General features: G+C 36.9%; 1 protein-coding gene across 1 annotated transcript; it reads left to right on the top strand.

Annotated features, from left to right (window-relative positions):
• The first annotated feature begins 122 nt into the window (after positions 1-122).
• On the top strand, positions 123-15,933 carry LOC6042440. Its single transcript, XM_001851506.2, has 3 exons — positions 123-572; positions 15,137-15,289; positions 15,350-15,933. Exons 1-3 carry the CDS (start codon positions 278-280, stop codon positions 15,526-15,528), a joined length of 627 nt encoding a protein of 208 aa, XP_001851558.2. The 5' UTR covers positions 123-277; the 3' UTR covers positions 15,529-15,933.
• Positions 15,934-17,872: the final 1,939 nt, after the last annotated feature.

Genomic DNA, 17,872 nt, shown 5'->3' with positions numbered 1-17,872 from the left:
CCCAAACTATCGGGAGTGTGTCCCCACCGGAGAACCCCGCCAAAAGACACCCAAACAAGGGCCCAAACCGTGTGGCGCATGCGCAGTTTTGGAACTTCCGTGGAGTGTCCGCTCGGCCAACCTCGCGCCGGGAGTCTCGAATCGAACTTCCAATAAATAGCATTGTAATACACAAATTAACCATCAGTTAAGCTTAGGCCAGCAGTTTGTGTGCACAGTGCAATTAATTAATTAGGGGAAGCTCCGAGCTTGAAGAAGAAAAAAACCGCCGACGAAAATGTTCCTGAAGAGTAGTGCCCTAGTGTTTGCCGTGGTCATCCTGGCCGTCTCGGCTGCGGCTGCCAACACCAAGGAGGAACAGCAGATGATCAGCCTGATCAACGAGATCGACAGCGATGCCAGCTTCCCGCTGTTTGGAGGGTTGAGCATCGAGCGATCTGGGGAATCTGGCGAGCGATCCTTCGGGGCTTCCACCGATGAAGATCTGGCCGGGCGTGCCGTCCGCTTCCTGAACACCCACACCGTCAAGTTCAACGTTCCGGCCACTGAAAACGAGGGTCGCCAGATGGAAGGTGAGAATCAGTGGGTCGAATCTCGGTGAAAAGTGAAGATGTGAAGTTGTGCAGAAGGTGGTCAAGATGTTCCAATAACCCAGGAAGACTGCTCCAGATTGACCAAAAGTGGTTCAGTTGTTTGTTACTTCTTTTTTTTTCCTCCAGCGATTCCATTTTGCTTCCAAAATTGGCGCATAGAAAACATCCGTTGCAGCTCACAGTAATTAATCAGCAGCAGCAACAGCTTAATGGAATCGCACCTATTTTTTTTGTTGTTGTGCTGTTGCACAAGGCATAATTGCAAACTTTTATTGCGGTGACTGCAGGTGGCGTGGAAAGCAATTGACCACTTACGAGCTCGTGTGGCTAGTTGTGAATACATGTTGTTGAATTGATGTGGCAAAAATTGGTGGTTAAATGTATGAACAGGCAAGATGAATTGGTGCATCGTGATTGAAAACACGTGGTTCCGATTAAAAGATTTGATAGTGTGTGAACTCTGAAAACGCAAATAAAATTGATTGTTAGAGGTGCACATCAACAAAAGTTTGTTGCACCGGATGCACCGCGATGATTGTTACAACATATTGGATAACTTTGTCTCTTGTCTTAAATTTGTGAACAAAGTTTGAATTGTTCCAGGATTGTCAGCTAAATGCAACAATTGCAGAAGAATAATACAACGAATTCTCCGAGTGATCTGTACCCTGAATACTTCCCAAATAAAAAAAAAATCATTGGAATAACGAAAAGTACGAAAAAAGCATTTCAGACTAATTTGTAAGTTTATAAGTAAATAAGAAATTTACGATTTATAGTGCAGTAGCAATATAACACGATAGTGAATAATGAATTTTAAAATTTAGAGTTCTTACATTTGTTAAACATTTTCATAGGACATCATCCAAGTTAAAAAAAGCGTTGCTTAATCCATATTAAGCTGGTTGGTGCTTTCTTCCCATTTATATAGGAAATGAGATTATATTTTCAAAATTGTTTTCACCAGAACAGCGATTTTCAATTTCTTTTTTAAAGTCACCAAAATGTGGGGACATTGGTTGTATAAAATGTGTAAAATCACTTTACACCTCACAATAAATAAGGCTTTAGATTACCCAACGAAGGATCGATCGAGATTCGGCTTCTGAAAAGTACTTAAGTGCTCACAACTTCTGATAGGGTTACCAGATATTCAATGTTTCGTGATCATTTGAAAGGTCTTTCAAGTATCCAACTAACGACGGGTTGCATAAAAGACCCAGCCATCATTTGCATCGAAATGTCTGAAATCTGGCATCCAATAAGTGTCAAAAAGCACTTAAGTGTTCATAACTTTTGATAGGGTTACCAGTTCTTCGATGTTATAGACTCATTGAAAAGGTCTTTCAATTATCCAGCTAATGGCGGGTTGCCTGATGGATCCGGACATCTGTTTCATAGAAATATCTGAGATCCGGCCTCCAAAAAGTACTAAAATATGACTAAAGTACCCATAACTTTTGATATGGTTATCAGATCTTCAATCTTTTGAGCTCATTGGAAAGGTATTTCAATGACCTCTTTAAAAAAGGGGGTTTCTTACAAAAACCACCCTTTTTACAATCTTTCGAACTTTAGACAAAATCGTTTTTCAGCATAACTTTAAAAAAACTTTTCTAAACTTCGCAATATTACCAACGGTACGGGAACCCAAACCAGCTGATTGTTGATCAAAATGGCGATGGTAAATAGATATGAATAATTTCAAGAGTTTTGTTTTTGAGTGTTTGGTTGAGTGAAAGGGAGGCAAAAACTTTTAAAGTACATAGGATTAAAGAGTATGTAGAAAATTTCTAAAAATCTGTTCCAAAATACACTGAAAGAAAAATACACGCCACTTCTACGGGATTTTTTATTTAATTTTTATGTTTAAAAATTAAATTTTAAGGTGAATTTTTTTCGCTCAAAATTTTTGAGGAAATAGCCTGAATGTGACAAAGAGACTCACGAAAAATGCAGGATGGTATGCCTTTCCTAAAAAATACAAAAATCATTTACTAAAACTGTTTTTTTTTTTTTGAAAAGTGGTCTAAACGTAAAAATTTTCAAAAACCGATAATAGAAATCAATTCTCCAAACAATTTAACATAAAAGTCTTCATATTGACCATTGTCCCAAGTCCAATCCTTGCGAAGTTACAGCGGTTTTAAAAATAAAAATGTTGAAAAAACAGATTTTTTTGTGGTTTTTGGCATTTTCTATACTGCCGCTAAAATCGAGTCCTTCCCATATGAAAAAACAGCAAGCCGAGAAAAACGCATGTCAAATTTGTCCCGCCCGTAAGGCTACGTGTTAGAATTTTACAAAAAACTAACATAATCCACCTATGTGGTTGGCGCCTTCCTCACTTTTTACCAACATTTGGTGATATGATGGGTTTGGACACCAATTCCATCTATTTCTCAATAAAAAAAATACACAAATGTCACTTAAGCGGTCATAACTTGAGACTGAACGTTGCCAGATCTTCAAACCTAACCAACGATGGGTCGGATGATGGATCCGGACATAGTTTACATACATTTAAGTGAGATCTGGCATCAAAAAAAGTACATAAATATCACTTAAATGGTCATAACTTGAGACAGGGTTGCCAGATCTTAAATGTTTTGAACTCGTTGGAAAGATCTTCTGATAATCTAACCAACGATGGGTCGGATGATGGATCCGGACATAGTTTACATATATTTAAGTGAGATCCGGCTTTAAAAAAAGTACATCAGTATCACTTAAGTGGTCATATCTCGAGACAGGGTTGCCAGATCTTCAATGTTTTGGACTCATTGGAAAGGTCTTTTGATTACCTAACCAACGATGGGTCGGATGATGGATCCAGACATAGTTTTGATATAGATAAGTGAGATCCGGCATCAAAATTCCAGCACCTGATTCGAAACTCTGACACTTTTTTATACATAACTTTTGAACTTCTTATCGGATCTTCAAACAATTTAATAGTGCAGTATGGGGCACCAAAACAAATTGAATGCAACTTGTTTGACTTAAATCGGATCAGCCAGTGCCGAGAAAACTTGGCAAGAATTTTGAGCACCAAGGGGAATACGCACACACATACACACACACACAGACATTTGTTCAGTTTTCGATTCTGAGTCGATAGGTATACATGAACATAGGTCTACGAGCTGTTTTTCAAAAGTTCATTTTTCGAGCAGGATTATAGCCTTACCTCAGTGAGGAAGGCAAAAGTGGATTTTCTCCGGTTTTCTAGAACATAGTACTAAATTTAATTGATTTTTCTGATAGTTTACATGAGTTTGAACCAAACTGCATCATTATCTCAAAATTGACGAAATTACATATGGGACGGACTGGCTTCGAGCGGCAGTATATGACAGACTTGATTTTTCAGTCTTGAAAAAAAAAATACCGGAAAGCTCGTTCAATTTCCCATAAGTATGCCTTTGACAGCTTTTCAATTGGATGCATGGGCTTACAGATATAAGCTTAATTACATTGCTCATAACTGAAAACAGAATTCAGTGTGGTAGAAATCTGGATAGTAAATCATCAACTATGTAAATATTAAAACAAGGCAAACTTATAGGAAATTGGACGCCCAAGTAACATTTTTTTTCCAGGAGTTCTACAAGAGCTCTTCAAGATAGCTACCGCGGTAGGATAAAATTCTCTTCAAAACTTCTTCAGGAGCTTGGAAGAGAACTTGAAGAGAGTTTTATCCTACCGTGGTCCAAACTGCTATGCTGTAGCTATCTTGAAGAGCTTTTGTAGAACTCCTGGAAAAAATGTTACTTGTGCGAGCTTTCCGGTAAAAATATTTTCAAGACTGAAAAATCAAGTCTGTCATATAGAAAATGCCAATAACCACAAAAAAGCTGTTTTTTTCAACATTATAATTTTTAAAACCGCTGTAACTAGACTTGGACTTGGGACAATGGTCAGAAAGCTCGTCCAATTTCCTACAAGTTTGTCTTTGACCACTTTTTGGTACGTTGCAACGCTTTCGAGATACAGTCATTTTTAAATTACAGAATACAAAATTATCTAAATAACTAACGCCCTTCTCAAATGTCATTTTCGAGTGCAATTGGCTCCATATACACAAAATTGGCTTTTATAGGCCTAGGATAACATGTCTACAAAGTTTCATTGAAATCGGAGAGGGTCGGGTACAAAATTACCAGAAAAAATCCTGATTTGAGATGGAATTGCTCAATATGATCTTCGGATGTGGCTACCGGAGAACCTGGGACCGGTCCAGCAGGCAAAAGCTCAGCTTAAGCACATTCCACATCCAGGCCAAAAAAAACCTTTGAACTTTTTATCTACTACAAACAAACTGAAAAGAAGAATGTAATGTTTTTGTGTGAATAAAAGTTATTAATTAAAATGGATTATTTTTAAGGCTTAAAAAGTTTGACAGTTCGCATTGCGCTTGGCAAAATTTCAAGATTAAGTCGTCTATTACTTACTTTAATTATGAAACATCTTCATGAAACTTTTAGGATTTGATAAATCTAGATTAAATTTGCAAAAGGTCGTATCTGCATAGAAAAACCACGACTCATAGGATATTTTGAAAATTTACTTTAGAAATTTTCTGTAATTTGAAGTTTTTAGAATTTCCATATGAAATTTCCTTTAATTTGTGGTGGAATATGCTTAGATTCAATTGCATAACAATTTTTAAATTTCAGCAGTTTTTCTATGTAAGGATTGTGTATTAAATTTGTAGTTTACAAACAATAAAAGAAAAGTTTCACTACCCCCCTGTTGAAAATTTTGATCCATAAATCCGGATTAAAAGTTGATTTCTTAGGACAGTGTTGCCAGTTTTGTGATATTCCTCGGCTGTGAAAACTAATTCTTACTTTTATCAAAATTTTGTAGATTAATCATACTTTATCGGTGCTACTTTTTAATGAAAGGGTTGCCAGATTTTCAAAATGCACTACTTAATAACTAAGTTTTCACGATTAGACAAATCCGGACACAAGTAACATTTTTTTCCAGGAGTTCTACAAGAGCTCTTCAAGATAGCTACAGCATAGCAGTTTGGACCGCGGTAGGATAGAACTCTCTTCAAGTACTCTTCCAAACTCCTGAAGAAGTTTTGAAGAGAATTTTATCCTACCGCGGTCCAAACTGCTATGCTGTAGCTATCTTGAAGAGCTCTTGTAGAACTCCTGGAAAAAAATGTTACTTGGGGAATTCAATTTATCAAAATTTGTTTCAGGGTTGGCCCGTAAATGCAACAAACATTCAGGGTTAAAAAGCTATGTTAATTACATTTAAGTAAAGTTATGTATGCACGATATCATCATTGAAAAAGTTGTTGAAATAGCTTTCTTTAATGTCTGTTAAAATGGACTTTAAAGCAAAACTAAATTTCTAGACTTTTACTGATCACCGTACAATTGTAGTAGAAATATTGTACTAAAACATCAATCATTTAAATTGGGAATTATTTGTTCAAAATTTGTCGATTCAGTGCTGAGTGAGCCGAATTTATTTTTCTGTTGCACAATCATATTCAATAGCTTCTCCTGAAGGATTTTTTTTAGATTTAAAGTTTAGATTTAACAATCTCATAAAATAATGCAATCTTCGAAATTGCAGCACAGACGATTGGTGGTTAAATCACAATCCAAAGATCGTCAGTTCAAAAAGGTTGGAGTCCCTGTACAAGCCATCGCAGGCCAAATGCAGTAACCTTGCAATTAGCTCTGCCTTCCAAATCTTAGGTTGACTTGTGGATGGTTTTTTTTAACGATATTTTCTTATGTTCTGAGAATATGCCCACCTCAATCTCAACCCTCTGCCTCAATCAATAACCTTCGTCTTTGGCAGCTATCCCAGCTCGGACTCCTCGAACTCATCCAGTGGAAACGATAAATCTGAAAAAGATCGATTGGAATCACTCAAGTAACTACACCTACCTCCAAAATCTCGTTCGCAGAACTCGTTCTGAGAATAAACCTACTATCCCATCCTCGAAGAACCTTTGTCCCGGTGGTCAGAAATGCCCAAAAGCCAGCCTGTCAGCCCACCGGTAAGCCCCATTGTCGGTGCAATGAGCAATTCCGTCCGTCCGACTTGGAGTTTTATATTTGAACAAACGAAACTTTCACTAATCTTTCGTCGAACTCTCCGCGCCACTCCACTTCACCACCCATTGCTTAGGCGTCAGTCGAAGATCCAAAATCATCCCACCATGACTCCAGACTGCAGACAGGGCTGTTGTGGGGGGAAGGGGGGGGCTTGGTTTGACTTACTATTTTTTTCGGTGTTCTCCAGAGGGCTCCACCGAGCCAGACAAGGAAGGCGCATTCATCGGAACCCAGCGCCGGTGGTGGAGGCGTTTGCTTTCACCGTCATCGATGTGTATCGCTAGGGTGGCCTGTTTCGGGGTTTGAGAAGGGTTGATCAACTTTTCAACGTAACAGTTATTCGAAATTATAAAGATCAAAAGCTTGATACACACAAATGATTTGAGAAACCATAACATTCAAAAAACAATTCAACTTTTTGCCAAACCATAAGTTTCGTTAGCGATACACTAGTCGGGCCACCCTAGTGCGAATCAAAGTACAACAAAAGCCTAATACACAAGCCCAGCCAAGAGAGTACAAAACGGAGAGGTGTAAAACAGCGTGTACTTTTTATTATTGTTGTTGTGGCGTGGCTGGTGTCGGGTTCAAGGTGAAGAAGCCTCCCCTTCCTTCTGCTCTTCTATCTTGGTCGTGGAATACGCAGACGCAGCATAAAAAGTTATAAAACAGCCCACCTCTGTTATGTGCTATTAACTTTCACTTTTATGCCTTCGGGAGGAATGCTGGAGTTGATGGGATTGAACTGGGAGTTGTTCTGAAGGATTGGGCGTTCTGGCTTGGGGTCAATGGACTATCTTTTTGGGATGAAAAAGAATGAGGTTTGATTTGTGCTCAGAGAAGTTCATTGACTTGCAAGAATGAGTTAACATGTAAGCGTCGGTTCTAGATTGAGAACTGGTTTTCAAACAAAAGAGAAAGTTAGGTTCAAATATGCCATTCTCATGTTTGATAGAAATTTCTGGAACAAGTTAAACAAAATAATAATTTATAATTACTTTTTTTTTCATAGTTATCGTGTTTAAAGACAAATAAGTGCAGTTTATTTTTAGAATTAGCCTTAAAATTGTATTTTGAATATTTCAGATAGTTTTTTTGTCTCATTCCATACTATTGAGTTTTTTCAAACCCGTTTGATGTATTATGCGCATGATTTTAACATATTTTAATTTTAATTTACCTTTCTTTTTGGGAGTTTTAAAATGTTTTATTTAATATGAAATGACTGCTTTTTTAGAGAAATCAACATTTCAAATGTTGTTTATCATAAACAGCATATTTTGTTTTGCAAAGATATTTTTCTAAGAAAAAAAATGTATTTTTCAAAGAAAAGAACTTCAATTGAAAAAAAATCCGTTTAGGAGATCTCATTTTGATCGGTCAAAACTGTTAAAAATGTGATTCGACTAGTTAACCTTCTGTTAAATGGTAAATTATTTTGAAATCATGCTTGCTTTTTGGAAATACCAAAAAATCCATAAATTCTTTGTCATTATTTGGTCTATCAAATTAAACACTAAGTTATGTTGGAGAAAATAATGAAAATGATGTCCAGGTTGACAACTTCATACATATAAATGTTTAAAGCTTATTTTTTTGTACACAAAACATCTTTTAAATAAAAATAACAGCGAATCATTAATTATCATTCATCAACCTCTCTCCCCCCATTCTCCTCAAAAAAAAAAAAATCTAAAAAATCAGAGGATTTTTTTATCGGAATTGTCATTTTCATAAGAAAACAACTTTGTAAAATCAACTGTTAATCGTCTAGAATTTATTGCAAAAAGCCTAATAAAAGATATTTTTTTATAAAATGAAGACTTCAATTGAATTTTTTACAAATTTGTAATTCTGGTACCTTAGAAAAACAAGTTTATGACGAAACAATCATAGAAATTGAAAGCTTAACATTGTAAAACCATGCTGGAAAAATTTGAGCATCGTAGGACAAAAACAGTTATTGGCAAAACTACAAAATTTGATATAATTTTCATTGAGCTTTCAATATGATTTTTGGACACTATAAAACGCATTCAATGATATTGTAAGTGTTAATTCATATAGTTTTTGCCTTGATCATCATTATGCTATAGATAGATTAATCCAAAATGTATTTGTAATTGAATTTTATGCAAAAAGCGTGGTCGGGGCAAAATTCACCGCTGTGATGCTCCTTTGTAAAAACAGCGGTGTCATCTGGTGGTGACTAGTGAAAACTACTTTCACCGGGTGCATTTTGCCCCGTTGTTGTGGTGCGTATGGCCCCGCATGATTGTTGAAAATGAATCTAAAATGTTTTAAGAAATTTGCTTAAACAACAATTTTAAACAAACCCCTCAAGGGTTTCAAGACTTTTTTGGATGACGAAGAATAATAGTTGTTTTAGAACATCTAACATAATTCGTCCACAGATATGAGTACTTTTGTTTATTTGATTTGGTTAACCGCGGTGGATTTTCTTGAAATAATTCGAACTGTCAAAAATCCACCAAAGCATCTACCACATTGATCACACAAAAAAAATGTGGTAGAAAAGTATCCACTGGTAGATGCTTTTGTGGATTTTTGACAGCGTACTTATTTCTAATTAAAATGTAGGAAATTTAAGTTAAAAACTCAGCCAGAGTTATCAACAAGTCAAACTTCAAATCCTATAATTTAATAATATTCAAAGAGTTCTTAATTCCAATGCTTTTTAAAGATCAATTCTAGTTGAAAATTTATAATTCCTCAGTTGTGTGCTATCTTGTGACAACGACCATTTAGTACTTTTCGAGAAAATCGATTTTTAAAGTAAAGATACAGTAAATTGTGTAATCAAAAATCTGAAAAGCACGTGCCACAAGTGTGTTTCGAAAGTAAAATTGTACTACGTGTCACAAGTGTGCACAGAATTTCCATACAAACCGACTTAATCAGTATGTTTTCAAAAACAAAAGATTGCATTGCCTTCAGAAAATGTAAATCAACATAAATTTGTAAAAAACAAAAAAAAAATCCACATTTTCCAACCACATGAATAACGTGACACAAGTGCGCACGATCATTTTGATGATAAATTGGTCTATGTCACAAGTGTGTATTGCGATATCCGGGAAACGGAAGCGAGTTTCTAAAATCGGGTTAAAGCATCTTTTAGTGTTTGTTAAGTATAAAAAAACGTCATCATTAACTCATTTTTTACCAAAATGGTATATGTCACAAGATAGCACACAGCTGACGAATTGACGAATAATTAAAAAAAAATGTCATATTTTCAATTACAAAATGCAAATATTCCTAATTGGGTACTAAAGCCCTATGTCATTTTTTATATACAATGGTTAAAACACGATAAAAAGCCATTTCTGATCACTTTTTTCATTTTAATTAAAAAAAAATATTGACAAGACAACATTTTTTCGATGGATCAGCTATGGTCCCCTTGAAAAGAGCTGTCAAGTAAAAACTTTTCTGTCAAGAAGGACCGGGAGGTATTTTTTTCAAAATTGATTTAAAAATCCATTTTAAATCCTTTGGGGTCGTACAAAGGGTCATTGGACTCAGCAAAATAAAATTTATCGTTGTGGACAATAATATCACAAATTTAAGCTTCATTTTAGGACCCAGTTTTCGCAAGTTGCTCCAAACGAAATGTTTTATCCTTTTCATTAGGAATATTGTTTTTGATTGAGTTGACATCTACAAATATCAAATCAAAAAAAAACTATTTAAAATTGATCAACGAAAAATGCTTGTAAAGTTTAGGTATATATGCATAATTTTCCAAAAAATGGAGTTTTTCTCTAAAATTGTTGGTTAAAACATTAGTGTACCTAAATTTCAATTTAATTCCGCACAATTCAAACTTTTTGCACCATATGGTGCAATTCTAAAAAAAAAAATACTTTTGATTTCCTCCATCAATCTTCCACCCCTTATAATGACTTCTCTTTCTGCCCCGGCAGCAATTACGAACCACTTTGGAGCGAAGTGATAAATATCTCCCCGATGACTCTTTCGAAGTCCATAAATATCGTTGAAAATGCCCATTCCCGACAACAAAGTCCTGCACCGCCTAATCATTAAATATTACGCAATCCCATCCACAAAAATTAAAAATCCAAAAAGAAAATCCCACCCCAAAAGCCGTGTCGCCTGGGTCGCCGAGTTCGTCCCTTTTCGAGCGTTGCGGTCTTTTTGCTGAAAATTTCGAAAGCGGATACGACTTTTATTGAAATTTCGCAACACAAACGCACCATTGGGGACAAGATCGCCGCCACCACCCATTAAGGTTATGGAGGGTAGGAGGGGGAGGGAGGTGCCCCCGTCCCGAAAAAATGAAAGTTGTTTTCGATTTCTCCAAATATCCGGGTTTCGGGCCAGCCCTGCGTCATCGGAGGTGGTGACCAGCCCGATGCCAATCAATACGAGAGCGAACGCGACGTGTCTCAATATTTATCATCGTTTTTTTTTTTTGTGTTCGTCTCACTCTCTCGCTGTTGTCTTGAAAACGTTTAATTAGCATGGTGGCGAGGATCACCCACTTGACGCAGGTGATCCACCTAAAAGATTTTGCTTTCTAGATTTTTAGACTTTAACAATAGAATCATAACACCTCACATTACATACAGTTATCTACTATTCAAAAAAAAATTTTTTTTTTTATTTTTTTATTTAATTTCAATAATTTTATTACTGACAATCTCGAATGATGAAACGGGTTTCGATTCAACGCCAAAAAATACAGTACAGAAAAAATAGTTTTGAGCATCCCTGTGAGTGCTGAAAAGTCCAACTTTTCCGCACTTTTATTGATATTTTTAATGAAAGAATCAAGTTTTTTAAATACCTTACCATTTTCAAAAAATCCTAATTTGTCATTTGAACTGCTTTTTTATGTTTTTTTAAGAATTCATTTTGAAATTTGTCTCCTTATCAAAACAAAGAAATATTTACCATTAATTTTATTTAATTAAGGCGTCCAGGCAAATCTCCCACAACCAAAAAACGACAAACCAATCAATTCTTCGACCCGAAAGGTTACGAAAGGTGCTCGTGTGGTCCTCAACCAACACCACCACTACTCCAGAAAGCGACTCTCTGGTCAAGTGTGTTGGTCAAAAGTTATGAACATTAATATTTACTGCTTGCTTGACACTCTTCGTGCCCGCGAAGCTGCGTTATCCTCTCTCGAAAAAGGGAAAGTTTTTTTTTTCACAAATTTCGGGGAGTGTTGGCCTCGTATTCCAGAAAGAATGAGGTTCTTTTCTCTCTTCCCGCTTTTCTTGTTTTGAGGTTTCGGGAGCGTGAACCCCATTCATGGGAGTCATTATTTAATTATTCTTTCGTACGATCTTTTTGGAGTTCTCGTGTTTCACGAACAGGAGAGATGGAAGAAGTTTCTCTTTTTAGGTTGTTTTTTTTTGTGTTAGTGTGTGTGAAAGCAGCCCCAAATTTGATCCATTTCGTGGGGATGCAACTATAGAGCTTTATGACGTTTCGCGTACGCACACTAGCGCACCATTTGATTTTGCTGGCCGGACAAAATTTAACCTCACTTTTTTTCGTGTACGTACACGCAATACATGCGCACGTAAATAACTCTATTGAAAGTCATGTTCTGATGTTTTGAACAGGGATGGACAATTAGATACAATACATCAAAAATATTGTAAAATCACCTTTTTTATTATTTTAACAAAAAATAAAATAAAAATAAGTTGAAAGTTAAGTGGTTCTCTATACAGGAAAAATGTCAGTATGTTGTAGGGGGAGAGAGGGTAATATGCACTCCCGGGGCAAAATGCACCCCCAGCATTTCTCGGTATTCGGAAAAAATTTCCAGGGAAAAAATCATAGAAATTGGAAGCTAAACATAGTAAAACTATGCTGGTAAAGTTTGAGCATGGTAGGATAAAAACAGCCAAAGTTATTTACAAAACTTTAAAATTTTGTGTTTTGATCTAATTTTTATTGAACTTTTAATATGTGTAATAGTTTTATGTAATAAGCGTGGTCGGAGCAAAATGCACCGCTGTGATGCTCCTTTGTAAAAACAGCGGTGTCATCTAGTGGTGAACTAGTGAAAACTGATTTTACCCGGTGCATTTTGCCTCATTGTTGTGGTGCATTTTGCCCCGTTGTTGTAGTGCATTTTGACCCAATGTTGGGTGCATATTGCTCCGCATGATTGTTTGGAATGAATCAAAAATGTTTTTAGAAATTTGCATTTTTAAACAAATTTGAGGGTTTTCAAGACTTTTTTTCACATGGATGAAGAAGAATAAGAGTTGTTTTGGAACATTTAACAAAATTCTTCCACAGAATTGATGTTATGGTTGAGAAACGAGAGTTGAGAAATCACAGTTTTCCCTTAGGGGTGCATATTACCCCCTCTCCCCCTAAAATGTTGCTTTTGTCACTTGGAGTTAACAAGGCAGCGAAGCTCTTTTTTTTTTTGGTTTTCTTATTTCTAATTCTAGATTTGAGTTGTTCATTACCAAATGAATATTCTTGATGATCCATTTTTGAAAGAAATTGCCGCAATTTTGTTGTGATTAAGTTATCGGTTCGTTCTTTCAATTAAGCTTCAATAATTTTACTGTGTTCAATTTCACAAGAATGCAGTTTTTCAAACCCCTAATTTTTCTATATTTTTAAAAAGAATATTAAAATAGCATTCTACATCGACGAGCCCCTCGTTCTCCAAATTCGGAGCAGGCCCACCATCTCACGTGGTCCTCCCCGACATGGATGCAAGTCTTGCTTACCCATTAACACACAGAGAGCAGACATCCACAACCACAACCACACCTGGACGATCGTCCGCGGTTGTCACTCGTGTTGTTGTTGTTGTTGGCCGTCGCTGCGCTGGTGTGGTCAGTCCGCACGGTAGTTCAACGAACTTGGGTACGATCGCCACTTCTTGACACTGTTTAAAAAATAGTTGAGTATTGGAAAAATTAAAAATTACATGTGGAAAATGTAAAATTACACGTACCAAGTTGTAAATTTACATGTTTCACAAGGTAATATCCCCGATGTGGTTTTTAACTGTGTAGTCGTGGTAAAGATCAGACAAAGTGAGTCTTGTCTTGTTTGTCTGTCGGTGTTGCTGTTATTGTACCGGCGCTACTGGGTCATTGGCGCAACGCGTGGTTGAAAATGTTGTTGTTGTTGTCTGTTTGTCGTTCGTGGTGTGTAGAGGCGAAGATCTTGGTTGTGTTGTATGTTATAAAAGAGGTTTGCTTCCTAAATGTGAGTACCATACATTAGGAAGTCGTTGAACTGAATGCATGCAATTGATGGTTTCTGGAGGAAAAATCCAATATTATTTTGTTGAAAATGATCCTTTGCTAACATTTTTTAAAGGTGCATTTCCATAATTTTTCGTTAGACAATATCCGTTTTGCTTCGTTTACAACATTTTCACAAAATTCCTTCTAAAAGTTGTTTTGAACATTCGTTCAGATCCTTTACAACAATTACAACAATTATGCTGATTTATTTTTGTGCACAAATTCGTAAAGTAAAACTAAATTGAGAGCAGAGAGATGATCAATTTTCTTTGAAATTGAATGAAGGCTTCACCTTAAATTAAGCGCGAGTTTAAAATTTGGAGCAAGCAGTGTCCTTATTTCTTAAAACAAAAGTAAAGTTATACTACCGTTTAAAGAATCTAACAATGTGTACCATTTATTTTTCATTCTGCCAATTTAACGATTGAAAACACTTTTAAAACGTTAGTCATTTTTTCAAAAGGACGTATCTTGCTGAAATAACCCCAATGTGACGTCCACTTGTTAAATTACCTAAGAAACATAATTGATTTTAGATGTTTTCAAACATATTTACTGCCCATGTTCGCATAAATGACTCATGAGAAAAACAACAAGCTGTGAAAGGCAAATTTGTCCCATACATAAAGTTAAGTCTTAAGTTTTCGCAAAAACACTGCATTTCTTCCAGATCTCTAGAACAAAGTGCGGGACATTCATGCAAACATTGGCAGTTTAGCAGTCCACTTGTTATTTGAAAATAATTATCTAAAACCAAATGTTTCCCTGATATTCCAGGGTTAGCAAATCCGCAGGAAATGGGATTTTCCCAGCAAAACTTGGCAATTTTCAAGAGTTCCAATAATTTTTTTTTTTTTTGAACTCAGCTCAATTCATGTTTATTTATTGTGCTAAATAATAAATAGTTAAGTATCCAGGAATATTCTACAACTTTAATCAAGACACGAAGAAGGAACATTAAAAACGCACCGTAATTGTAAAGAAAACAAATACGCCTGAAAGATACTACAAACGTCTTCATCAGATATTTCACCACAATTTCTCCGAGCTTCACAATCTCAAAGAAAGCTTTCACCGAAAGTTCCATACGCAAGCTTCCGACCCATTTCACCACTTCAAGGCTAAACTTTTCTCTTTCCTTTCTCTCTTCTTTTCACCACCGATCTAGATGCCCGCAGCAGCCGCCTAAAGAAGGTGTTCCTGCCCCTGCTGCTGGCTCTGAAGCTGAAGATGTCGATCGTGCTGCCCATTCTGCTCACCATCATCAAGCTGATCTCGCTCAAGGGACTGATCGCCGGTCTGATGGCCCTCAAGTTCTCCAGTGAGTATTAATTGATATTTTTGTTCATTTTAAATATTAAAACGCTGTTTTCCTTTCTAGTCTTCACCTTCCTGAAGGATCTGTTCAACAAGAAGCAGGAGCGCGTGACCACCGCCTACATCACCAGCGCCCAGCCCGTCAACGCCGAGATCGTCCACCAGGACTGGCACCGCAACGGACAGGCCTCGCCCCAGGAGCTGGCCTACGGTGCCTACAACCCTTACGCCACGCTGCAGTAAAGAGTGCAAAACAACCCCGCCCGAACGAGATTACCCTTAAGACGAGTTAAGACTTACATCGACGGTGCCTTCCCAGTCTGCGTCCTATTATGTTAGCGTTATTTAAGCACAACCCACCAACAACTTAGAACCAACCCACACCCTTTCCACCCCACTTCTTCACTTTCAAGACATTTGCTCAAATCATGCACCGAGTTAATTTATTTATTTAATTTATTTAAAGTTACCTTCCTCCTCGTTGCGCACTGTCTGTGGTGCAAACGATTCTTCCCAAATCATAAACTGTCATATTTCCTTCCCGCCCAACCTCATTCACGAAATCGTTTTATGTTAGGAATCGATTGTTGTTGAATGTGTACATAAGCACGAACCGAGAAATAAATCACAAACAGTAACGAATGTAAAGTGAGCCTTTATTACTTGGAATGCTGGATGAGCCAATTGAAAGAAATAGCCGAAGTTTTATGAAACTTCTTATTGCTAACAACTTCGCACCAAAATCTTAGCAATATGCCCATTTAAAAAATCATAGCAATTTCACTATCTACACACCTTAATTTAAAGCAGGCAAGCGAGTCCATTGCCACATCTGCTCCAGCAGTTACTCTAATTAAGAGCTGTACAGAACTGGAGAGACGTCGAGTGTACGCTGTACAGCATTTATAGCCATTTCTCTCAATGACTCGATCGATAAATAGCCTTTATCTCGATTTGGCACTTCAAACTCCCGGATAAGGTGATAGCGGTACTCAACTTAGTCTAGCCAAAGCGGCTAAGAATCTCCATACAGAGAATGGTCCAGACAAAATAAAATTTCAAAACAGGCAAACAAAGCTACGGTAAGGACTTCAAGAGAAAAGATGATATATTGTAGATTTTCAATCTTTTTATTTATACCAAAAAACCAGCCCAAAATCATCACCACTGTCATCACAAGTTCACAGGTCAACGTCATTGTCGTCAGCATACACAGAAAAAAATACGCCGAGGACCGAATGATCGAAAACAGCTTGGGGTCGACGTGGCGCGCACCTTCTTCGTGGCCAATCCTCGGTCAGTGCCGAGGTGCAGATGATCGCAAGAATACCGCAGCCAATTGAACATCCGGCGTTGATTGTTGACAAATGATCTGAGGAAGAAAAAAAAAATCAAATAGTTTACAAAACTAATCGTGTTGCTGGATTAAAAAAAATGATTGAAACATTAATTATATTTTAGGCGCGCATCAATCCGGGTGTCGACGTGGTGTCCACTCCCGGATCGTTTCTCTGCATCCGCATCTTAGCCAAGGTGGAAAGGTTGGCCACGAAGAGGATGGACACCTCGTCAACACCCGGGTCATTCTCGATCTTCAGCGCCTAGGCTACGGAAGCAAAGTTGGCCACGAAGAGGATTTGCCTTCCGCAGCAAAAATGTTATCTGTAAAACGACGATCATTTTTTTGTTAAGTTTGAAAAATAATGTTAAATTAACGAAAACAAAAACCAACTTACGACATCCAAATGGCTCCAAGTGCAAATTCCAAATGACATTTCTTCATCTGTTCAAGGATTAGAACTGTCAAAGTCAACTACATGAATTTTCGATAATATTACAAAAAATAGGCAGCGAATGTTGTACACAATATTCCAAGGGGCAGATGTTAAAAGAAGATTCACAGTTCCGCATACTTTATTGCAAAATGCTTTAGGTTAATTTCGGAAATTTGGTTGAAATTTTAAATAAACAAAAAATGATATAAATCTTTTAATTTTATCTGTTTTCCGTAATAAGCCGATTGATTTAATCATTTTATAGGCGATAGACTATTTTTCTAAGCTCAACAAGATATTTTTTGATGAAAAAATATTTTTGTTGCCAAATTGGCTTGCCTAATTTGTGTTCACCAATATCAGTGTCTTGAGTTTGTTTATCTTTAGCTCTTTGGTCTGACAGGGGGATTGGCAGCCAAACCCACTTTGGTTTGACAGCTTTATGCTGGATTTTGGTCTGACCCCTTGCAATATTCAGAGCAATATTGCATAATTTTTTAAGCATTATTACAGGCTTCAGGAGTACACTCAACCCCCGGTGGTTGGTCACTTTTTCGTTTGACACTTTTTTAGTTTGTACCCCGTTGGTTGGTCAAAGTCAAACTAAAAAGTGACGAACTGTCACTTTTTACACGGCGCTCACGCACACTATCAAAACAAACGTTTGACAGTGTGTGTGAACTCCGTGTAAAAGGGGTGTCAAACTAAAAAGTGACCCCGTTCGTTTGACAACAGTTGGTGTCAAACCACCGGGGTTTGAGTGTAATAGTTGTTACTATTTTTTATAAAGCAGTGTGCTGAATAAATGTGTA

Source organism: Culex quinquefasciatus, chromosome 1, assembly GCF_015732765.1.
Source record: "Culex quinquefasciatus strain JHB chromosome 1, VPISU_Cqui_1.0_pri_paternal, whole genome shotgun sequence".
Taxonomy (NCBI): domain Eukaryota; kingdom Metazoa; phylum Arthropoda; class Insecta; order Diptera; family Culicidae; genus Culex; species Culex quinquefasciatus.
The sequence above is the reverse complement of the archived record's forward strand: the minus strand, read 5'-3'. Positions and strand labels throughout refer to the sequence as shown.